The 24,766-nt window shown below is 41.2% G+C and overlaps 1 protein-coding gene across 4 annotated transcripts in view; it reads right to left on the bottom strand.

Moving 5' to 3' along the window:
- Positions 1-1,064: 1,064 nt before the first annotated feature.
- LOC139470736 (dynamin-like GTPase OPA1, mitochondrial) overlaps positions 1,065-24,766 on the bottom strand; it is a 35,956-nt gene continuing 12,254 nt past the window's right edge. For all 4 annotated transcript variants that reach the window (XM_071253010.1, XM_071253012.1, XM_071253011.1 and 1 more), the window contains 25 exons: positions 23,533-23,606; positions 22,229-22,279; positions 21,514-21,618; positions 21,253-21,339; positions 20,797-20,873; positions 19,440-19,557; positions 18,296-18,370; positions 17,330-17,401; positions 16,562-16,661; positions 15,678-15,808; positions 15,292-15,364; positions 14,600-14,672; positions 13,444-13,559; positions 12,300-12,364; positions 11,753-11,829; positions 10,638-10,730; positions 9,807-9,879; positions 8,887-9,042; positions 8,335-8,443; positions 7,559-7,692; positions 5,791-5,877; positions 4,549-4,665; positions 2,679-2,772; positions 1,922-2,032; positions 1,065-1,784 (listed from right to left, as the gene is read on the bottom strand). In XM_071253010.1, coding sequence (XP_071109111.1) covers positions 1,720-1,784; positions 1,922-2,032; positions 2,679-2,772; positions 4,549-4,665; positions 5,791-5,877; positions 7,559-7,692; positions 8,335-8,443; positions 8,887-9,042; positions 9,807-9,879; positions 10,638-10,730; positions 11,753-11,829; positions 12,300-12,364; positions 13,444-13,559; positions 14,600-14,672; positions 15,292-15,364; positions 15,678-15,808; positions 16,562-16,661; positions 17,330-17,401; positions 18,296-18,370; positions 19,440-19,557; positions 20,797-20,873; positions 21,253-21,339; positions 21,514-21,618; positions 22,229-22,279; positions 23,533-23,606 — 2,333 coding nt within the window. In that variant the 3' untranslated portion in view covers positions 1,065-1,719. The remainder of the gene's footprint in view (positions 1,785-1,921; positions 2,033-2,678; positions 2,773-4,548; positions 4,666-5,790; positions 5,878-7,558; positions 7,693-8,334; positions 8,444-8,886; positions 9,043-9,806; positions 9,880-10,637; positions 10,731-11,752; positions 11,830-12,299; positions 12,365-13,443; positions 13,560-14,599; positions 14,673-15,291; positions 15,365-15,677; positions 15,809-16,561; positions 16,662-17,329; positions 17,402-18,295; positions 18,371-19,439; positions 19,558-20,796; positions 20,874-21,252; positions 21,340-21,513; positions 21,619-22,228; positions 22,280-23,532; positions 23,607-24,766) is intronic.

The following is a 24,766-nucleotide window of genomic DNA, read 5'->3' as shown; positions in this document are numbered from 1 at the left end:
CTGTTCATATATTTGTCGAAGTTGCATAAAACCCCTGTTACGTAGTGTTTCTGTAGATGCAGGCACCAACGCCCGAAAACAAAGAATATCATTTTACGCTTGGAGCTTTTTGTTTTATGGATCGGCTTACCTTTAGTTTTTCACTTGTCCAAAAGGACCACTCCCTTACAAACATACATCAGTGATTAGTACAGGGCAAGCCACAGTTTACTGGTATTGAATTCCAGTTTTCTTCTCCGAGACTGTCCCTTATTTCAGAGAGTTGCATATGGAAATGTCAAAAACAGATCAGGCACTAGGCAGATAACATAGGTCATAGGTATATCGGTAAGAAAGACAGTAAGAGTGAGTTTTACGCCACTTATAGCAATATTCCAGCACAAGAAATAGGCTTCACACATTGTACCCTTGTGACAAATCGAAACTGGGATCTAGCACAATTAGCAACGCTTTAAACACAAGGCCAGCCATGGCCCCTGTCTGGTTGGACTGGGAATATGATGTGTGGCATCAAGTAAATAAAGAAGGCAAATACAAGGCGTTTTTTCTTGTCTTTAGGTATATGAGGACTATACAATCATAGAGGCGGACAGGTGGTTGTAAGACAGTCAGGGATGAAAATATTAAAAATTTATTATGTCCATTATAAAGTTTTGGGGATCAAGGCGTCAGCAAGCATGACAGAGGAATTCTTGTTCTCATTCAACACATTTTCTTCAACATGGCTAGACTTTCTTAATACAATTGTGAAATGCCTTCATCCAAACAATTTCTGAAAAAATTCATTTGAAACCATTGCTTCCAATTACATCAACATCAAGCATGATAAACATGTAGAAGGACATGAACAGACACCTTAGTCGACCTACAACTTGATATTCTGGAGGGGGCTGGGACTTTGTATGGAGACTGGATCTTTTTTCAACTACAGTTTTCAGTTGCAAAACCTGATATTTCTTATGAGCCAAAAATATTTTTAAAATACCTTTTAACATAATGTATTTTTTGTGGCAGACAATTTCATTTTTTCTCAACAGTTTTTCAATCATTGTCTGGGGCAATCTATTTTTTTTTATTTAAACACCCACATCCCCCGAATATCAAATGCTTTGTCCCTAACTACTGATGCTACTTTCACAAATAAAAACTCTATAAAAGCATAAACGTTTATGACTTGTGAAATGTATTGAGTGACTCTAAGGCATTTTTTGCAATTTCCGATTGGAACTTTCAAAAGCTGGTGTCTTTAAGCAACACTTCTATGGCATCATCTTGATCTAATACATCAGCAGGTCAGGTGATAACTGCTGACGCTGCAGGAATTGATGAGAACAGGGAATGGACGCCAGTAAGAATGCTCATTATAACCCGAACGATGCAAAAATGAGAAAATACTCATAAATAATTGTTATAGCTCCATCCAAATGGCTTCTTCATTCTGCCGACCCAGCTACAAACACTCATCCACACACACCCTACAAAATGTTTAGCACTGAAGAGCGGCCATTTTCCAGGGGAGATAACTCATGGCACCTGCTGGAAAGAAACCAGATCTGACAGAAAACAATCAGAACAGTTTCATCACTGTCAGATTCATCCACAGATGAAGCAGGGGTATGTTTATGACTTTCAGCTGTCCCCTTCATTGCACACTCCCTGTCTCGAGGGCCATCAGCCAAGAAATGGGATGATTCATAGATATTCTACATAGATTATGCACTATTTCTCTTTGTTCAATGCTTGAATAAATTCTTCTAATCTGTCTTGGATTTGTCGAACTTTTTCTGAAACAAATTAAAATCGAATGAAATTATTTGGCATTACAATTTTCATTATTGATAAAAGGAAAGGATTAAGATTTGGATTTGGATTTGGATTTGTTTAATGCAGCCCTCAGCAATACTCCAGGGGTTGTACTCACTGAGTTCCTCGGCCAGCATCACCCGTCTCCCGGTGAGGAGTTTCTCCAGCCGCTCCTTGTCCTCCCCGAGATCCTCCAGCGTGTCCTTGATGATTCGCTCCAGCCGCCGAGCTGAAAACACACACGCAGGTGAACATACTGTCACAGGTGAACATACACAGACACAGGTGAACATACAGAGACAGAGAAACTGTTGAACATACAGACACACAGACAAACAGTTGAACATACAGACATAGAAACAGTTGAACATACAGACACACAGACAGAGAAACAGTTGAACATACAGACGAACATACAGACACACAGACAGAGAAACAGTTGAACATACAGACACACAGACAGAGAAACAGTTGAACATACAGACGAACATACAGACACACAGACAGAGAAACAGTTGAACATACAGACACACAGACAGAGAAACAGTTGAACATACAGACGAACATACAGACACACAGACAGAGAAACAGTTGAACATACAGACACACAGACAGAGAAACAGTTGAACATACAGACACACAGACAGAGAAACAGTTGAACATACAGACACACAGACAGAGAAACAGTTGAACATACAGACACAGACAGAGAAACAGTTGAACATACATACACACAGCCAGAGAAACATTTCAACATACAGACACACAAACAGAGAAACAGTTGAACATACAGACACACAGACAGAGAAACAGTTGAACATACATACACACAGACAGAGATACAGTTGAACATACAGACACACAGTGACACTGACCTTCATTGTTGACGACCTGCTGGCGGAGTGAGTTGCTTGTCACCTCCAACATACGCAGGAGTCTCCAGAACAGCACAACATCATGACACTCCAGCTGAACCAACACAAGGACAAAACTCAGAGCTACAGATAAGCTGCGTATCTGCGTAAATTATGCATCAGAAATGCAGAAATATGCAGTAAAATAAAATCCAAGTGTATCAAATATGCAACGAACATTACAGATACGCTACAAAAATAAAACTTGTGCGTATCATCAAAATATGGTGAAGTAACCCTGCGTATTCTGAAAACTGGTTTATCATCCAAAACTGGCTCCCACAGGAGATATGGCTTGTGTAAGATCAAGCTATATCTACACTGTAGATATCGCTGCAATGAAATTGCATCACAATGCTTTGCAGACCATTGTGACGTCGTTGGTAACCATGATGTCACAATCAAATGACATTACTAATAGCTCTGCAACTGAAGCTGTTAGCAATACCTTTTACACTTAAGACCTTGCTTATTACTGTCTACTAACTGAAGATGTTGGAAGAATGATGTTGGATGATAAATAAAATCTCACCCTTGTGTCTTTTGATATCAAATACATCAACAGTCGTTGATAACAATGACAACTCATCAGCAAGTCTTTTCCACTTTTATCAACTCGTGTTGATATATTTGATATCAAAAGGGTGAGATTCTCTATTTACCATCGTCCTTCATGTCAATATCAACTTTTATTGCCAGGGCCATAGCTCCATCATAACTACAGGAGCTCATCGATGTGACACCAAATTCCTTTATGCCATTTTCTGTAGTTCTCTCTAAACACACACACTGACCATCAAATCCAATTTTAGACTCGACCTGGCACAGGTTGTTGGCTCTGGTTTTGTCCCATAATCTCGCTCAGTAATTAAATACAAGGCCACACCGTTTCCACAGTACCATAACACTGCATTCAATGCAATAATGTACACCTAAGCATCAGCTATTCCACTTTCACCAAGGGCAGATCAAGCATTTTTACAAGGGAGGGGTCCAAATATCAAAATCCACTCTCAGATAATTTTACTGCCTACAACATACTACATCTGGTTTTCTAAAGGGAGGGGTTCGGGCCAACTTAACACCTCCTCTGGATCCAGCTATGTTCACAATTCCATTATCAATAAAATGCAAGTTGCCTTTGTTAACACAGAACATTAAAGGTGAACGCAATTCCAAAGTGGGAATTCTAACTGACACCTGATAAATCTCTGTTGAATCAGTTTGGATCACAAGTGTTCAGTCAGAGGACATCAGATTTAACCTTTGATTTTGGTTTGGTTTGTTGGTTTGGATTCAGCAATATTCCAGCTATATAACGGCGGTCAGTAAATAATCAAGTCTGGACCAGACAATCCAGTGATTGATATCATGAGCATCGATCCACTCAATTGGGAACGATGACATGCATCAACCAAGTCAGCGAGCCTGACCACCAGATCCCGTTAATCGCCTTTTACGACAAGCATAGTCACCTTTTACAGCAAGCATGGGTTGCTGAAGACCTACTTTACCCCGGAATCTTCACGGGGTTTAACCTTTGATGTATTGACTCTGTGAGAGTGTGAAGTGTCAGCTTTCCTCGGGGTGACAGGAAGGTATATATTGTCAAGTCTGTGTATCAAGAAAAATGTACAAAACATCAACAGCAACTACTTGATTTGGCAAAATATGAATGTCCCAAAAAAGCATTGATTTGGTGTCGATTTGCTTGTAAGTTCCAATATTTTTTCACATGTGATGTTTTGGCTAGGAAATTTAGAGCTTGAATATATATTTTTATCTCTCCATTTTTGATGATCCAGCAATGTGAAACAATGGCCGCACTTACCCCGGATTCTGAGAACCCTCTCTGGTAGTAGTAGAAGCCCTTCTTGCACTGCTGGGCCTGGTACAGAGCCTTCTTGAAGAAGTTCAGCCGGAACACGTGATACCATGTCTCACGGATCTGAAAGAAGGAACAGAATGACTTACTAATGAAAGCAGGGGCACTAGACATCCATCCCACAGCAAGAAACTATTCTCCACTTTTCAAGAACAGTACCACCAGTCACAAACAAGTGTGTTGTCAGTGACAGATCATAAACTTCAAGCGTTTGTTGTGTGTGTGTGAATGTGGGTGGGGTCTGTGTTGTGTGTTTGTGCGTGGGTTTGTGTGCGTGGATGTGGGTGGGATCTGTGGGTGGTCTGTGTGGGGGGTGTGTGTGTGGGTGGGTGGTCTGTGGGGTGTGTGTGCGTGTGTGTGTGTGTGTGGAGGGGGGGGGGGGTGTTTGTGGTGTGTGTGGGTGGATGGGTCTGTGGGTTGGGGATATTGCCATTACTCGACTCGACTCAAATTCAAGAGGATTTTCCACCCCCTGACTTTGGAAAACATCTTTTCCATATAAAATTCTTTTACAACGTCTGATTTGATGAAAAATACCGAGGGCTTGATACGTAGATTGAGAATGAAACACATTGAGCTGGTGACATCACTTGAACAGCATTTTAACAGTGTTTCCTTAATAACATTGAGTGTCACCTTCATATGGGAGGCAAGCGGAAGATCTTATATGTTTATCAACATGTTTATCAACTAACATGTACAGGTATGGTGCTGACAAACCAAGAAACATAATCTGGGATTCAAACCAATAGTCTATTTTTGGCATCCCTGAGGGCCCAAACTCTGCACAACAAGTTTCGTCACCTTAGATGACAAGGCCAGCAAGTGATAAATCAACCAAGCCTATTCATATGATCATGTTACCCGTTAAGATCAGGAGCAAAAGAGGTCTTCAGTAATCAATGCTTGCTGTAAAAGGTGACTATGCTTGTTGTAAGAGGCAACTAAAAGGATCAAGTGGTTAGGCTTGCTGACTTGGTTGATGCATGTCATTGTATCCCATTGTATCCCCATGCTCATTATATTAATCACTGTATCCCATCGTATGTTAATGATGATGATATCAATCACTGGATTGTCTGGTCTCGATTATTTCCAGACTATCGTCATATAACTGCAATATTGCTGAGTGAGACATGAAACATAACAAACAAATCAAACAATTCACATGATCATGTGACCACTCACAAAGTCATTGGAGACATCTATACTGTAACTCTGCAGGTTCTTCCTCGCTGTGGTCAGTTCGTCGCCAGACAGGTGGGACTTGTGTTGCTGGAAAATAACACATAAATTAAGACACAAACAATTTACATTGCAAGTCCTGTAGTCCTGACTATTATCCCCGGCTAAATGGAGGTGAGGTGAAATGGGGTTTAACGTCGCGTCCAAGATTATTGCACTAATATAGCAACGTGCATGTACGTGTGTGTGTGTGTGTGTGCATGTGTGTGTGTGTGGCTGCTTGTACTAGTCCGGACTGATGTCGTTTTATAGTGCTAGCTCACTGAGATACCATGCCGCAGTTTAACATGAATACCCAACTCAGACACAGTATACTGACTCCGAGCCGACCAGTCCTTGTTTTAGCCCCTTAATGCCGAGCGCCAGACAGGGTAACAACAAGTACCATCTTTTAACGTCTTTTTGGTATCACGCAGTCAGGGATCGAACCCCGGACCTTCCACTCTCCGGGCGGACGCTCTACCACAAGACCACTGAGCCGGTACCCAGTTAAATGAATGGGATATTTCTTGTAAACACAAATCTTGTAAACACATACAAAGTCCCTGTTACACCCATATCCACCAAGGTGCCTACAATACTATTTAAATTCTGATAAGAAATACATTAAAACAATAGTTAAGAATGTCATTGACTTTTTTCACTGTAACACTAGAATCCCCATCAGTAATGTATGACATCTGCAGTGTTCCCGTTTACGGGTATTTACTCGTTTTTTACTGGTAAAATTAGGCTTGGACCGGTAATTCATGTGACTGCCAGTCCCTGTGCACCGGCAAATAAAGTATCTTATTAATCTGTGATATTCATATAAGTATATTTTTCAAACGAAGTCAGCTTGTCTGTTACCATCAGAGTTTCCCCTCGTCGATTTTTAGTGCAAGGAAATGACATTTTGGTTTGCTTCAAGATTAAAAATACTTGTAGTGACTTCATCTTGAAATATCTGAGACTGGTAATTTATAGAGTTACCAGTTTTAAGAGCCAGCAGGAACACTGATCTGTATAAAAAATTAACAGCCAAATGATAATAAAAGTACCCAAGGGCCTAAGATCACAAAGGGATTCATGATGTGAATTGGGAACTAAAAATATACTAGTAATACAGTGGGTGTGCAGAATTCCAGTCACAAATTCTGGCTTTTTGAAAGAACAAGCCACATCAATCCAGTAACTATTTATCATCCAAAAGCTGGCTTCAACAGCTGATATTGCTTGGATGAGATCAAACAATATCTTTAATCTACATCTCAAGTAAATTACCTGAAAATATATTTTTTTTTATCTTTTGAAAAGAAATATGCTGAAATCTAATAAGAGTTGCCTCCCTTCTGTAACTGAACATAACCAAACACAAAACAAACTGGAGGGAAAAATATTAGTTGTACCACAATTGCAAATATTGCAAGAGCTATTTTAACTACAGCAATACTGTCCCAATCCTCCATATCTCCAGGGCTAGCAATTCGGTAAACATGTACCAACACCTGGATCCATTTTCGTGGATCTCGTGATCTCAAATTACCCACCCCTGGTTTCCGTTTCCATTTTACTGACCAATAAAGCGTTGAGATAAGTAAAAAGGTAACAGGTAAGGGAGGGACTTCCCACCGCCGGTCTTTACGGACATGAAGACATCCTTTGCATCTAAAAGATTTTGAGGGCTTTCTTTTACATGTCAGTCAATTTTCAATGTTCAATGTCCACTCACAGGGTCAGTGTGGAAGAGTTTCTCCAGCTCACTCTTGGTGGCAGACCTGTCCTTGTTGTCCTGAGTCTGTTTCTGCCAGTACATCCACTGCTCTGTCGTACTCGGGCCCGTCAGCTTCCGCAGCGAGTCCTCCGCTGTAAGATAAACAAACATACTGTTTGGACATATATTGTTGGGTGGTGAGGTGAAATGGGGTTTGACGTCACATCCAAGATTAGAGCGACGTGCATGCACGTGTGTGTGTGTGTGGCTGCTTGTACTAGTCCGGACTGATGCCGATTTACAGTGCTAGCACACTGAGATACCATGTCGCAGTTTAACATGAATACCCCACTCAGACACAGTATACTGACTCCGAGCCGACCAGTCCTTGTTTTAGCCCCTTTATGCCGAGCGCCAGACAGGGTAACAACAAGTACCATCTTTTAACGTCTTTTGGTATGACGCGGCCGGGGATCGAACCGAGGACCTTCCGCTCTCCGGGCGAACGCTATATAATGTTGGGGGTGTCACATGCTCCAACAAATGCACACTCAACACTTTGTCTGGAATTATAAAACTATCTAACAGAGGCTAGGTAGGCTAGTCATGTGTTTGCCGGTCATAGTGAAGCCCCAGGTTTTATTCCCCACATGATACAGTGAACACCTTTCATCAAAACCTCGGACTTCTCACATTGTACCCCTGTGTGGGTTCAAACCTGGGCGACAGACATGATAAGCATATGATTTAACCACAAGACAACTGACTGCTTGGACAGTGCTGTAAATACTTACACTGCTTAAGTTTTTCCTTCAGGGTATCCTCCATGAACTTGATGGCAGAATCCCAGTGGCGCTTGTCACTCACAGATCTGTCCTCCAAGATGTTCACCTGGATTACTCTCTGAAACACAGGTAGATCACTATTTGACACACAGGTAGATTACTCTCTGACACAGATATATTACTCTCTGACACAGATATATTACTCTCTGACACACAGGTGATCACTTTTTGACACACAGGCAGATTACTGTCTGACACACAGGAGATTTCTCCCTGAAACACAGGTAGATCACTCTGACACACAGGTAGATCACTCTCTGACACACAGGTAGATCACTCTTTGACACACAGATATATTACTCTCTGACACACAGGTAGATCACTCTCTGACACACAGGTAGATTACTCTGACACACAGGTAAATTACTGTCTGACACACAGGTAGATTTCTCCCTGAAACACAAGTATATCACTCTCTGACACACAGGTAGATTACTCTCTGACACACAGGTAGATCACTCTTTGACACACAGGTAGATCACTCTCTGTGGAGCCACTTACCAGGCTTTGCTCGGCCTTCTCATCCCACTTGTGTCGTTCCTTGGAACCCTCAATGACGGCAGACTTGAGTTGGTTAAAAATGTCATCATGGTGTTTCTTGTCTTGGTCGCGTCCAACCAGCTTCTCAAACTCTTCGTGTAGCGTCTCCCACCCAACCTGAAGTATGACCATGACAGTCAGTGTTTGTTTGTTTGTTTGTTGTTTAACGCTGCACCCAGCTATATGATGGCGGTCTGTAAATAATCAAGTCTGGCCCAGACAATCCAGTGATTGATATCATGAGCATCAATCTACATTATTGGAATATGATGACATGCATTTACCAAGTCAGAGAGCCAGACCACCCAATCCCATTAGTCGCAAGCATAGTCGCCTCTTCCGTCAAGCATGGGTTGCTGAGGACCTATCCTTTTCCCAGATCTTCAGGTCAACAGTGAGTGAGTTAATAAACTGTATTTCAGTGTCACAGGTTGTAGACATTTGTCATAGACATTAAACCTTGGTGGTACCTAATCTCATTAAAATCAGATCTTAGTTCTTGCTATCGCTAAACAAAGATAGGAGGACATCCCAGTTTTGACCGACCAGGGAAATGACAAACAAGAAGCCGACACAAGCCAATCAGAAAGCAGCGATAATATAAAAGTTGACATCCATATATTCCCTTCCTTATGTGTATCACTTCTAAATGCCTTTCAAAGACCTGCTGGTTGAAGATCGAAAGTCTTCATCCATATTGAAGCATTTTGGAAGCAATTCTGATCTCTGAACATTTATATCCACCATCTTGTATCTGGACCAAACACGCATCTAAATGTTATCACCAGTCAGTGGAAACCAACACACAGTGAACAACATCCACTCGAATTCTCAAAGTGAATGTGAATGGCGGCAACATATGAAAGGTGGTATTGGTTTACCTCGACACATCGTTTTGGAAGCTGCACATCGGCCCATCCCTTGAGCTTGATGTCCACAGCAGTGTTGAAGGTTCTGTAACATCAAACATAGTGATAAATAGTGAGTGAGTAAAGGAGTTGGTGAGTGAATGAAGGAGTGAGCAATGGAGTGAGTGAAGGAGTGAGTGAAGGAGAGTGAAGGAGTGAGCAGGCTAAGGAGTGAATGAAGGAGTGAGTGAAGGAGTGAGCAATGGAGGGAATGAATAAGTGAGCAAAGGATTGAGTGAAGGACTGAGCAGGCTAAGGAGTGAATGAAGGAATGAGCAATGGAGTGAATGAATAAGTGAGCAAAGGATTGAGAGAAGGAGAGTGAAGGAGTGAGCAGGCTAAGGAGTGAATGAAGGAATGAGCAATGGATTGAATGAATGAGTGAAGGAGTGAATGAATAAGGGAGTGAAGGAGTGAGTGTAGGAGAGTGAAGGAACGAGTAAGCTAAGGAGTGAATATGCCAACAGTGAAGGAGAGAGTGAAGGAGTGAATGAGCAAATGAATGAAGGAGTGACTGAGTGAAGGAGAGTGAAGGAGTGAGTGAAGAATCGTGAAGGAGTGCATTTAATGTCAAATTCAACAATATTCTAGCTACATGACAGCGGCCTATAAATAATCAAGTTTGCACTAGACAATCCAGTGACTGATATACCAGATCCATTTAGTCGCCTCTTACAAGAGTGAGTGAGTGCGTGAGGGAGTGAAGAAGTGAGTGAGTGAGTGAGTGAGTGAAGGAGTGAGTGAGTGAGTGAGTGAGTGAGTGAAGAAGTGAGTGAGTGAGTGAGTGAGTGAGGCCTCCCTTACCCGGAGTTTTCAGCCTGGGCTGCCGGTAGATAGATGTTCTCCAGTACATGGGTGGCATTCTTCTCCCACAACTTCTTGTAGAAGATATTCTCCCTGCAAAGAAGGACACAACATGGGTACATCACGGGAAAGCAAGGCCAGCTGTTTCAGTGTTAGTGTTTCTCTTATAGCGATGTTTTGTTTGTTTGTTTGTGTGTGGTTTAACGCCTAACTCAGCAATATTCCAGCTATATGACGGCGGTCTGTAAATAATCAAGTCTGGAACAGATGATCCAGTGACTGACATCACAAGAAAGTAATCTATGCAATTGGGATACGATGACATGCATCAACAAAGTCAGCAAGCCAGATCATCCGATCACGTGAGTCGCCTCTTACGACAAGCATAGTCACCTTTTACAGCAAGCATGGGTTGCTGAAGACCTATTCTATCCCGGATCTTCACAGGGTCATTAAGCAGGTAATATTTCAGCCATGTGACAGGGTAACCAGTCACTGATGTTACAAGGGGAATTGAGTCAAGATGCCACCCAATCAACAAGCTCACGGAGCATGAACACCATATCCATGTAGTAGTCTGGAAGGTAATTTAAGGTCACAGGGCCATATGACACAGTTGAACTAATCAACTCAACTCGAAAGGGTGCACAGGAATCACACACGTTGAGACGTCCAACGCTAACACCGTATTCGTGCGTGCGTGATTCCCGTGCACCCTTTCGAGTTGAGTTGATTGGTTCAACTGTGTCATATGGCCCTGTGACGCAGGGGTAGCATCATGCAGATGGCTGTTACAGTGATGCTCGTTCCACCCGTGACGAACAGGTCTGGTTGTTGATGAAATATAGTGATAGCTAAATAGACAGATTTTTTATTCATGCACCGATTGTCTTTAAATTTAATATCCAGTTATGTATGAGTGTTTAATAATCTCATACCAACTTTGACTGGAGTAGGCCCAATAGTTTTTCAGATATTGTAGTAAACGTCGGTACCTTAAATTACCTTCCAGACTATACTGATTTCACTTCAGTGTGAAAGACTGAGTTCTCCAAAGTTAAGAAAAGCAATATGATCTTTCTTAAAATAAGAACCCTGACTTTGTCTGAACTTACCACTGTTTGGGAGTAACCTGACTCAAGTTTATAACTTCATCGAGGATCTCACCCCGTGCCTTCTCAAACAGCTCGTTCTGTCAGAACAGAGAACATGATGTCATGATGTACAGCCAGGATTTCATAACACTGTCATATATAAACACATTAAAATCAGTAAGTGAGTTGGGTTCAAAGCCACTTTTAACAGTATTCCTGTTATGGCACAGCTTGTCAGCTTACTGTTGGAGGAAAATGGAGAAGTGATGCAAGTCGTTGACATTTACCACTTTGGTGAAACCCACAATCACTGGTATAGTGCTGACAAACTTAGAAACATAATTGGGCGAACCGGGATTCGATCCCATAGTAACAGGTTTCTGGCATGCCAAAGGGCCACAACTCTGCACAGCAAATTGCAGCGCCTTGGACTTGAATGAGAGTAATCGCTAAATCCAGCATACTGACTCAAATCTTCAGGGGACAAATGGATTTACGGGAGGCAATATGTCCAGAAAAGTTACATGACCTTTGGTATTATTATTAACATTAGGGAATGTATTCCTACCCTGTCCAATTCCCGGATGCGAGGAAAGGTATTCTTCCATTCCGTCTCCAGGTTGAATCTTGTGGCTGTCAAAATACAATTTCAATTTCCAGTGGAAAGAATGCAAAGACTAGTTTGCTTTGGCTGTTGAGAAATTACTGTTAAAAGTCTATCTGAAAATATTGGAGACCTGTCTATAATGTACAGGATTTGACTGTCACTTGCTTAAAGGGGAAGTGTACATGCAAAAATCACTTTCTTTCTTTTTCTAAACAAAACGCAATTTTAGAATTAGTTAGTATCTGTGTTTGAAAATATACACTCATTTTTTTCACAGTGAAAGTAGGAAGCTCACAATAGTGTGAAAGTGTCATGCTGTTATGAGGCCTTCGTTTTACGAGCGAAATAGGCCTGAGTTATCCCCCTTAGATTATGACGTAATTGGTGGAATCACAAAATCACAAAACTGTACCTACACCACGTGAAGCGGCTCTAACAAAGCATGATGACGTCATAATGTTTATCAATTGGCACCAATGACGTCATATTGCAAGGGGCATAAGCCATGGTGTTTTTGTTATGGAAATAGAACACTTGGTAAATGTGAAAAATATAAATCGTTTTAGTGCAATAAATATGTTAATTAAATATGATGCTTTTATATTTTTGTCTATGACACTTCTATGTTAACACTTTTAATGTGGAAAAAGTACAAGAAAAAATGGTTCATTTCCGTGTGAAATTGCCCTTTAATATAAACATGCTAAATCATAAAAGCTATGACGCCCTACAAGCCCAGTTTAGTTGTAACAAATAACCATTAACAGTCAAAGTGATAAGATTATTTTCCAAGGTGCTCTTAGACACCCACAACAATAGTGAGGACTGGAGTTTGGTTTAATGCCCAACAGTATCCCTCGTGCAATAAGTTGTGTGTCTGTCATAAAGGAATAATAATGAGAAAGTGCATTTATTATGTGCCAAATTCCATTCAACAAGTGAATGCTCAAATTATTAACATAATTATTACCCCGGTCAATGGATTAGTGTGCACCTGATTTTCATTCTCAGCTCCCTGAAGAGTATACAAGTACTGAAGATGCTTAAGTTTCTTTGTAGAATGTGGCCTTGAGTCAAAAAATGGTTTACACATTATAATGCTTACCTTTGAAGGCATCAGCTTGCTGTTCCACGGTCTCCTTGACCATCTTCCAGAAGATGTCGGACACGGCCATGCTGAGGTTCTGTGTGGTCATCTGCGTGGGCTTCAACACCCCATCCCTGTCAGGAGCAGATAACTCTTACACACCTCGGTCAAGGAGCATCAAATCTGTTGTTTAACACCTCACACAGCAATACTCCAGCAATAAGCCCATGATTATGTAAATTATCAAGTCTGTACCAGACAAACCAGTGATTGATGTTATGAGCAACATCAAATGCCATCGTCGCAGTATGACATGTCATCAACCAAGTCTGACCACCTAATCTGTAAGTTGCCTTTAACAAGCATAGTCGCCTTTTACAGCAAGCATGGGTTGCTAAAGAACTATTCTACCTGGATCTCCATTGGAACAATCGATTTAGTTACGTCGTATGACAAGCAATAGTCTTAGCACAAATCCACTGTCAGCAGTATTTTCCAGCAATGTTGGCGACCTGTATATAATACATAATTGTCTAATGGCAGTGAGTGAGTGAGTGAGTGAGTGAGTGAGTGAGTGAGTGAGTTGGGTTCAACGCTGCTTTTAACAGTATTCCAGTTATATCACAGCGTGTCAGCTTAATGTGGGAGGAAAGCCCCAAGTGATGCAGGCCTAAGACGTTTACCACTTCGGTGAAACCCACGAGCACGGGTAGGGGGCTGACAAACCTAGAAACAAAATCGCGGCGAACCGGGATCAGAACCAACAATCATAGGTTAATTGGTTAACTCTACCCAGTTAATTGTGGCTCCTTAGATGAATGGGCCACCCAAGCCCCCATCTAATGACAAGCCTGAAGTACTGGGAACCCACTTTGCCCTGAAGTCAATGTTTACATTAAATGGTTGACAATATTTTCAGTACGGGCGTCAAGATTCACCGACATCAGTTCATCGTAAAATTGCACCAGACAATACATGATACACCTATCCATGTATCGATTGTCCTGTTTTATCAATATTTAAGTTTTGCATCAACCATTGAAGCTGCCATAATGAGCGTCACACAAATATGGTATGTATGACGATATGTGATAGATTTATTAGTGACACCCATAATACTTCATCTTGCCTCAGGTACAAGTGATACAGACCAGATACAAGTACACACACTTACTTGAAGAGCCGCGAGTTCCTGAAGAATCGATCCTCATAGTCTTTGATACTGGCTATACTGTCATTGGTGTTGCCTGAAATTGATTGATTGATTGATTCTTTGTTCGATTGATTGATTGATTCTTTGTTCGATTGATTGATTGATTGATTGATTGATTGATTGATTGATTGATTGTTTGGTTGATTGATTGATTGATTGATACAGCACCACCTGCTTTTCTTGGTGTGTGTGTTTTGTGTGTGTTGTGTCTGGTTTATAAATGACCTTCAGTGTGACCATGACCTTATACATAGACGAGTCATAACCTTTTCAGATCGTTGCCTTACGTCACGGAAGACTTGTACCAATTTACAAATTGATTTGTAAGTTATCATTCAAAGAAACTGTCCTTCAGACAAGGACCTTGATGATGACCTTGACCCTTGCAGTGTTTAACTGAAGGTTCACTTATTTCTCATTTCATCACGTCCATATTGACTTATAATGAATGCATTCAATTTCTGTCACACAAACTTCAGTCATATTAATTATGAAGCACCAAACTTTGTTTGAAGGCAGTCGTCAGTGTTTTCTCCAAATCAACATCCCATTTGCCATTTCTATAAATTGTCTGGGTGAAAAGGACATAACCACAGTATGTTTATATATTAAATATGCTTCCGACACAACAGCATCAACACAGCATCTCCTACCTCTTCCAGTGACAACAGCGAAGTAACCCAGAGCTTGCATGGGGAAAAGTCGGCCCTCCAAAATTGATTTAATCTGGAAGAAAGTTAGAACAGATTTAGGAAAACAGCAAGGATAGAAGTAGAACCGAAGCTAATGTTTGGTCACCTGTCTCTGTTCCTCTTTATCTAACATTCTCATAAGAATACCTGTTAGGTGCACCTTTTACACTCAAGACACTGGATGTTATGGTATACAAACTGGAAAAGTTTGAAGCATCATATTGGACGATAAATAGAATCTCACATTGGGGTCAAAAGATACTCAGATTCTGTATGTGTATCACATCATCATGGTGCATATGATATATCATGCTCCAGGAAACTGTACCCACTGAAGACGATCTTACCCTGTCTGGGTTGTACAAGCTGCTTTCTGCCAGGTCGACCTTGGTCAACACAAAGATGGTTCTCTTGCCCTGGGGGTCCATCTGACTGACCAGCTCCGTCACGTTGCTCCGCTCAGCATCCAGAGACCCATCTGCAGCAGGGGATAGTTACAGTCTTACCACTATTTTATGGGTGCTTCCAGTGGATCTGATTTTGCACTTATATTCTGGGTATATCTACTCTTGTGTCATAGGCACAGGTACAATACAAGCAATGGAAAATGTGTCTGCCTCACTGTTAAGGGCATAACCTTAAACTGGTTTTACTGTAGACATCAGACGACATGTCTATATGAAAATAAGCTTGGACAAGTCCTTGAGTTGATCAGGAACCGAGTCTGTCTGTTACTGTGTCCTCCGATCTGCTTACTGTTTATCATCATCTATGCTCTATGTCACTACTCGGGGCTACAGGTCGACCTGTTAGAATGTCTGCCAATGTGTGCATAAGGAGATACAGTGCATTTCTACTTTGAAATGGCAACATATCATTAAAGATGATCTGTATGCCTAAATGGCCAAGATTTGAAATATTATTGTCTAATTTATACTTGATCAATATTTTAAAGTCACCCTTGGATAACTAATAATTATTATGTTCGGCAAAATCAGTATGGGCAAAAACCTGTTCAGATTGATAGAGACAGCCATTTGATCGGCGGTGCAACCTTAATCCTGATAAATGCTACCAGATACTACATTTAGAGGATAAATTGTGTCCTGAAAATAATGCTTCAAGACAGAGAAGTGAAATCATTGGAATACAAGGTACTGCCTCCAACACAGTGTGAGGACTCGACCCCTCCCTTGTCCTCCGTGACGTAGATGAGGGAGGTTGACGCTACCTTGAATACACAGGATGATGGAGTTGGGGTTCTCCATGTGAGACTTGCACATTCCCTTGATGGAGTCCTTGGTGTCGGGCGCCATGCCGGTCGTCACGGTCTGTTCAACAAACATAGTCGCTGAATTAGGAGATGTTTCTTTTGCTTGTTGTTTAACACCGCACTCAGCAATATTACAGCTATATGACGGCGGTCTGTAAATAATCGAGTCTGGACCAGACAATCCAGTGATTAATATCATGAGCATCCATCCACGCAATTTGGATCTATGACATGCATCAACCAAGTCAGCGAGCCTGACCACCCGATCCCATTAGTCCCGATCCCGTTTACGACAAGCATAGTCACCTTTTACGGCAAGCATGGGTTGCTGAAGGCCTATTCTACCCCGGAATCTTCACGGGTCAACGCCACTGTGAACAGTATTCCAGTTATATCAGAGCATGACAGCTAAGTGGCAGGAAACCTGGTTCTGTCATTTTACAATAGTTAATAAAATAACAGTCATGCCATGACAGATCAACTGTAGTAATATGAAAGAATCAGTCATTCCTTAACTCCTTTAGAGTAGCATATAAGATGCAGTGAATGGAGGTGATGGCAAAAGGTTGTGACAGTTTGGCCTTCTTGCGTTGCAGAATCAGATCAACACTTCTTATGAATAAACTGCAACACTCAGCAATATTCCAGCTACATGACACTTCATATTTTAACTCCATTCTCAATATTTTCATGAGGCCTTGTTTCTTACTTCTATTTTCAACTTACAGAAATGATTCCGGGCAGGTCCACAAGAACCATCCTCTGAAGCCCTGGCCCTGCTACTGACATGGAGATACACTGTGGAGGAGGAGACACAGCAATAACAGTAAGTAAACATCAACATGGTCATATTCGTTATGAGCAATATTCCAGCTAAATGACGGCTAAAGTAAGTCTGGACCAGACAAACCAATGGTGAGATGAAATGGGCTTCAACGTCACATCCAAGATTATTGCACTTGTATAGCAACATGCATGCATGTGTGTGTGTGTGTGGCTGCTTGTACTAGTCCAGACCAATGCCGATTTTATAGTGCTAGCTCACTGAGATACCATGCCACAGTTGAACATAAATACCCCACTCATACACAGTATACTGACTCCGTGCCGACCAATCCTTGATTTAGCCCCTTAATGCCAAGCAACAGGCAGGGTAACAACAAGTACCATCTTTTTACATATCTTGGTATGATGTGGTTGGGTATCAAACCCCCGACCTTCCGCTCTCCAGACGGATGCTGTACCACTAGACAACGGAAGCGGTGATTGAAAAAGTACCACACCGGTGGGTACACTGACACACAAGCAAACATTTCACCAAGTCTGACCACTCAATCCATTTTGTTGCCTCTTATGACAAGCATAGGTTGCTGGGGACAAATTCTTACCTGGAATCCTAACAGGGATCACCTCAAAGGGTTGTGAAATATTATATTCCCAATGACAGGGGCTTTTGGCCCATCATTACAGAGTATGTTTTCAAATGTACATTTCAAAATGTAGTAGCCATTATAACGACTATGGCTATGGCTATGGCTTAGTGACACAACATTGCACAGGAAAACTGTAGTGCCTAAGACTACTGGGTCACCAATGCCCCCTTTTAGTATGAAAGGGCATGTCAAGAGATGTGATTCAGAGAATGTCAATCCCAATCCTGTTAGCTATGTGACAGCACCAAGTTGAGCATACCTCGTTACTGACTGTCTGACCCTTCTGTACGCTCGCCTTCATCCTCAGCTCCACCTCACGTCTCAGGGCGGCCAGCTGCCAAACAACATGAGTTGCATCATCCATCAATGTTTGTACAGCTTGTACAGTTTGCTCAGTTTGTTTCTAAGGTCTTTTTTTTTACATAATAAACAAAGATTTAAATTACCAGCAGAACCCCTTCAATTCTCAAAGCTGTTTTTTATGGTACCGTTACAAGTGGGTATTTATCAAAGTAAAATGAAGACAATCGAAGATGATACATACTGTATTCGACGTAATAAGCGCCCAGGGCGCTCTCGAAATTAGATTTAGTTTTTTTTTATTAGAATATTATTTTGGTGATAAAAACAGAGTTGAAAGATTAATTTTGTGGTTTATGCTGACAGCCTGAAATGTTTATATACGATAGATATATGTTTCCAGAATTTAATTGTCCATAATTAAGGGTGCATTTTACACACGAATGCGCATTATACGCAAATATATGAGTCTTTTGTACATTGATCAATCGGAAGGGGTGCTAATTGTGATTGTTCACTTGCCAATATATTAGCAAATGTTGCCATGGGCAGGGCGCTTACTACGTCCAAAACGGTAATTATATATAATAGGGCTGGGACAAGTCCAATTTTACTACCCGGGTACCCACACTCCTATTACCCGACCCTACCCGGGTACCCACTGTTGGTGTCAAGAGATAGGTACAAAATGTCCGATTGGGAATAGTTTGACAGTAGCCCTGGCAGAATGTATTTAGATACACGTATTAAACAATGTGGTCATGCAAACACTGAAGTAGACTGACGTTTTAGCTTTGTTCAAACATGTATAAGTCAGAAGCAACATGTTCATAGTCATGAAGAAATACAAACATTAGAGACTTAAAATTGTCGTGTAACCATGTAGTTATATTGTGAAATTTTGTCATGAAACAATATATCACGTGACTAACCAATCTTATGATAGCAGAGGTGAAAAACAATCATAAGATCCTGGTGATGAAGGGTATTCAAATTCCTCTAAACGTACATGATATATGCACAGACCTTTCAGGATAAAGGAGAAATTAAATAAACGGATATTAACTCCCAAGAGGTAATTAAACATGCACAAACACACTCACATCAGATTCTTTGGTAAGGTCAAATTCTCTGTTGCTGTCCTTGAACTTTGCGACATGGAAAGGGCCTTCACTGAGTGTGACCTTCACAGGTGACCTTGTCATCATTTCGCCAGAGCCCCTGTCAACAAGTGCATTCAGAGTTACATGCATGGTACCAGACAGAGTTACATGCATGGAAGCAGACAGAGTTACATGCATGGTACCACACAGAGTTACATGCATGGTACCAGACAGAGTTACATGCATGGTAGCAGACAGAGTTACATGCATGGTAGCAGATAGAGTTACATGCATGGTAGCAGACAGAGTTACATGCATGGTACCAGACAGAGTTACATGCATGGTACCAGACAGAGTTACATGGACAGAGTTACATGCATGGTAGCAGACAGAGCTACATGCATGGTAGCAGACAGAGTTACATGCATGGTAGCAGACAGAGTTACATGCATGGTAGCAGACAGAGTTACATGCATGGTAGCAGACAGAGTTACATGCATGGTAGCAGACAGAGTTACATGCATGGTAGCAGACAGAGTTATATGCATGGTAGCAGACAGAGTTACATGCATGGTAGCAGACAGAGTTACATGCATGGTACCAGACAGAGTTACATGCATGGTACCAGACAGAGTTACATGCATGGTAGCAGACAGGGTTACATGCATGGTACCACACAGAGTTGGATACCACATGGCTGTCTATGGCTAGCCCTTGATACCATACCTTAACAGAGGTACCCAATGGTTGGCAAGATTTATACAATGAATATTGTAGCCAATGAAATGATTTCAAGAGGGACAGAACAAGTTTTGAAATCTTCCTTTGACTTTCAAGTTTCATAGACAAACAACATCTGCTCCACTATTGAGGCTTCATTTACAACTCCAGAGCTACAGACAAGCAGCGTTTCTGCGTAAAATACCCCCCCAAAATATCCCAAACCCAATTACTTTCAATTAACATGCATACAGAAACGCATGCATTAAATGAAAAACTCAAATGTATAGTTTTCACAATGCGTACAAAGAAGCTGATTCACACCTTAATGTTATGAAAATAAAAGCGACAAAATCATTTCCATTTTCATAAGAAATCTTGTAATTGTCTATAACATTGTAAGATTCCGACTATATCATAGGCATGTGTTTCTGAATCACGATCAAATAGTGATGATACCAGGGGTTTGCGAAAAGGTGAGGGTATCCTGCCCCAATGGTGGAACCCATCACAAACACATGCAAAGGCAATTCAAGTGACAACATCTTTGAATCAAATGTATCAACCAATATTGGGGTCTCTGGAAACATACTAAATACGACGGAAATTAGTGAGAGATTATCTCTATTAATATGACCTTGGGAATATCCTGGCCTGTGCGATCATCTCAAGGACACTTGTCTTCCCGGAGCTCTGGTCTCCCACAACAACAACCTGTGTCAAAACAGAACAATAATTAGGACCTGTCTAGAAGGTACGTCCCTCTGCTTAGAAAGTTACTCGATGTGTCATCTCCTTTAAGACATGAAGCTTTCATGAATAACAACTTCTTCATTATTTGTAATGACACTTCAAGGCAAATTCTTGCACCCTCATCAAAACATGTTTGGCAGTACATTTTGGAAAGAAACACGATCAACAGAGAGCATGAGGTTGCAGAGTTCCGAATTTATGTCTATCTATAACACAATGCTTATCTCCTAATTCAATCTCAAACTACATTTAGCTTCAAGACACTTTAAACAAGGGCTTGTCATACAGACTGAGAGCAAGACCTGCTGTAATGTCCTATTTTGCCAGCATTGCTACGTACTCTGGGCAGGTTGTCCTGTGTGTTGTAGCTGGAGTCGTACACGTTCAGATCATCCAGGACTTCCGAGTACATGTCAATCAAGGACTTCTGTGGACAAACAAACAGGATTGGGAAAGATATTCCTCTGAAGCCTTTGTATGGAAACACACTCCTTGAAATGAACATCCAAGATAATCGAGGTGCTTCTGTGATCAATGGTTTCTGGCACATATTTCTGCACAGCAAGTTTCAGACAACTGGACCACCCGTGGCGCCACCCACCTTCATGACCCTCTTCTTCCCTGATTTCTGCTCTCTCAGCAGCAGCTGTTTCCGCAGCTCTCGATTATCTTTCTCCAGACGCTCTATCTCCTTCTGGTACCGCAGCTGTAACCATGGCAACATCAGCATATTGTAGTTTTACCATGTAAACAACAGTATATCAGTCTGTTATGGTAATATCAGTATATGGTAGTCTGCTATGGTAACATCAGTATATCGTAGTCTGTTATGGTAATATCAGTATATTGTTGTCTGCTGTGGTAATATCAGTATATCATAGTCTGTTATGGTAACATCAGTATATCATAGTCTGTTATCATATCAGTAAATCATAGTCAGTTATGGTAATATCAGTATATGGTAGTCTGTTATAGTAACATCAGTATATCGTAGTCTGTTATGGTAATATCAGTATATGGTAGTCTGTTATAGTAACACCAGTATATCGTAGTCTGTTATGATGATATCAGTAAATCATAGTCTGTTATGGTAATATCAGTATATGGTAGTCTGTTATAGTAACATCAGTATATCGTAGTCTGTTATGGTAATATCAATATATCGTAGTCTGCTATGGTATATCATAATATTATCATGGTATCATCAAAAAATCATAATCTGATAATTTGACCCTAAGAAATACATAAATTATTTTGATTTATCTTCTATTCTGCTAATCCTTGTAATGGACACAAGATGCTGATGTGGGTCGTACCTGAACCTCCATCATCTCGCCCTGGACGCGCTCCAGCCTCTTCTTGTCAGTCTGCAGCAGAGGGAGAGCATGTCAACATGAATTTCTGCTCACATGGTTTTGTTTGAATTCGCTGCACAACTACTGTGCATCAGCCAGTGTAAAAAGATGTTATTAAATGAATAATAGTTATTTGTTAACTTCTCTATTTGTTCTGATCAAACTAAATGTGCTTGAGAGAGTGAGTGAGTGAGTGAGTGAGTGAGTAAGTATGGTTTTACACCGCCCTTTAGCAATATTCCAGCAATATCATGGCAGGGGACACCATTGTACCAATGTCAGGAATCGAACCCATGTCTTCGGCGTGATGAGCGAACGACTTTACCACTAAGCTACCCATCCGCGCCAAATGTGCTTGAACATAATGTTTTTGGTTTTGTTTGTAGTTTACCACCAAACTCTGCATTATTTTATAACAATGGCCTGTAAATAATTGAGTCTGGGTAGCTAATTCAGAGACCATATTGTAATCAATCGAGGTGCGATGACACACAATCAACCAAATCACAGAGCCTGACCATCAGATCCACATAGTTGCCCCTCACGACCATCACAGGTTGCTGGGGACCTCTTGAAACCCGAAATACACATGCGGTGTAACGTCATCAATAAATCCAGGAGGTGGTGAAGTGAGGTGAAATGGGGTTAAACGTCGCGTCCAAGATTATTGCACTTATATAGCAACGTGCATGCACGTGTGTGTGTATGTGTGTGGCTGCTTGTACTAGCCCGGACTGATGCCGATCTATAGTGCTAGTTGACTGAGATACCATGCCGCAGTTTAACATGAATACCCCACTCAGACACAGCATACTGACTCCGAGCTGACCAGTCCTTGTTTTAGCCCCTTAATGCCAAGCGCCAGACAGGGTAACAACAAGTACCTTCTTTTAACGTCTTTTGGTATGACGCAGCCGGGTATCGAACCCCGGACCTTCCGCTCTCCAGGCGAACGCTCTACCACTAGACCACGGAGGCCGTCAATAAATCCAGGAAGTACATAACACATTGGGTGCGTATATGGTAAGAAACATTGTGAAATTTTGGTTTATTTTTATGTTTTACGTGGAGTGCTGTTAAGTACAGGCTCAGCTTGAGTTGATCTCATACTTATTTTAACAATATTTCAACAATATGTCAACAGGATTTATGCCAGTCTCAAAGACCGACAGTATCTGAAACTCCCAGTCTCAGTTGTATTTTCCGCTGCTTAAAACCTTGCAATCAAAGAAAACAGAAAAAAATCTGCTTGTTGCGGTACTCACAGAGTCAGAGCTGTATTCTGCACCAGAAGCCTTGGCCTCTCCGAACACTGCCGTCGTGGTCGACACATTCGCATCTGACACACACAGATAGTCACGGTAACACACACAGGTAGTCATGGTAACACAAAAATATTCATGGCATAATTCTCCATTTTGAAATTTATATCCTAAAACTATCAGTTTCAATCTCAACACTACAGCTGCACAAACAGTTAGTCCCAGAAATAAAGTTACCTTATTTTAAAATATATGTCTACAAAATTAAACACATAAAATCCAAATAAAGACCAGAACAATTGCTGAGGCAATCTAGACTTGCCCAATCATTCTACACTTGAGTTGGATTCCTTTCTCTATTCTTTAGGCTAAGGGTCTGGGAGAAACACTACACCTTTCTATGCAGCCATATAATGGTGGTCTATAAATAAATCAAGTCTGAGCCAGACAATCCAGTGAGTGACATCATGAGCATTGATCCACGCAATTGGGATACAATGACATGCATCAAACCAAGCTAGCGAGCCTGACCACCCTTTTGGTCACAACCATGGGTTGCTGAAGACCAATTGGGATCTTCATGATGGATGAAGTACTGAAACAGGGACAGGAACTGGGGGTTAGGAACCAATTTTTGAAGTATGACAAAATAATTTCCTTTGTATGCAAATATATCCAAGAAGAATCAAATCAAATTTATTTATGCCAATTGAATTGCCAATAAATTTCATACACCATCAGTTTGGTTGTTTTCAATGCATGATTTTGAATACTGACTGTTAACAACTGGAAGCAAAAGTGTAGCATCCTTACAGACAATATGGGATTCTCGAAGCCAAATGGTCACTTATAAACAACAATCTGGTCCAAATAAACTGATTTTGTAATGTAACGTCACACAACAAAGGACCTGTAGCGCCAGATCTCGCTGGAGGCAAGTAAGCCACCTCACAGAAATTTATTACGAGTGCAGCTTTGTATCTTCCAATTATTGTGTTTAGAAATAGAATGGGTATTAAACAGAGCCTCGTTGGTTATAAAAGAAATGCACGCTACTCGACCAGGTCAAGGATTCAACTGCTTCCCCATCATTCTTCAGGTTGTTCCTACGCCAGTGTGAAAGTAATAACGGTTGTGACAAGATGTGAAGGTGTCCATCGGAGGTTCTAGCACAAGGGGTGGGGAAACAGCACAGGTCACAGGGCATGACCCAGCCTTCCTCTGTGTGCAGAATACA

Source organism: Haliotis cracherodii, unplaced genomic scaffold (assembly GCF_022045235.1).
Source record: "Haliotis cracherodii isolate W230 unplaced genomic scaffold, xgHalCrac1.p SCAF_21, whole genome shotgun sequence".
NCBI classification, from domain to species: Eukaryota; Metazoa; Mollusca; class Gastropoda; order Lepetellida; family Haliotidae; genus Haliotis; species Haliotis cracherodii.
Note: the sequence above shows the minus strand (reverse complement) of the source record. Positions and strands in the feature narration are given on the sequence as shown.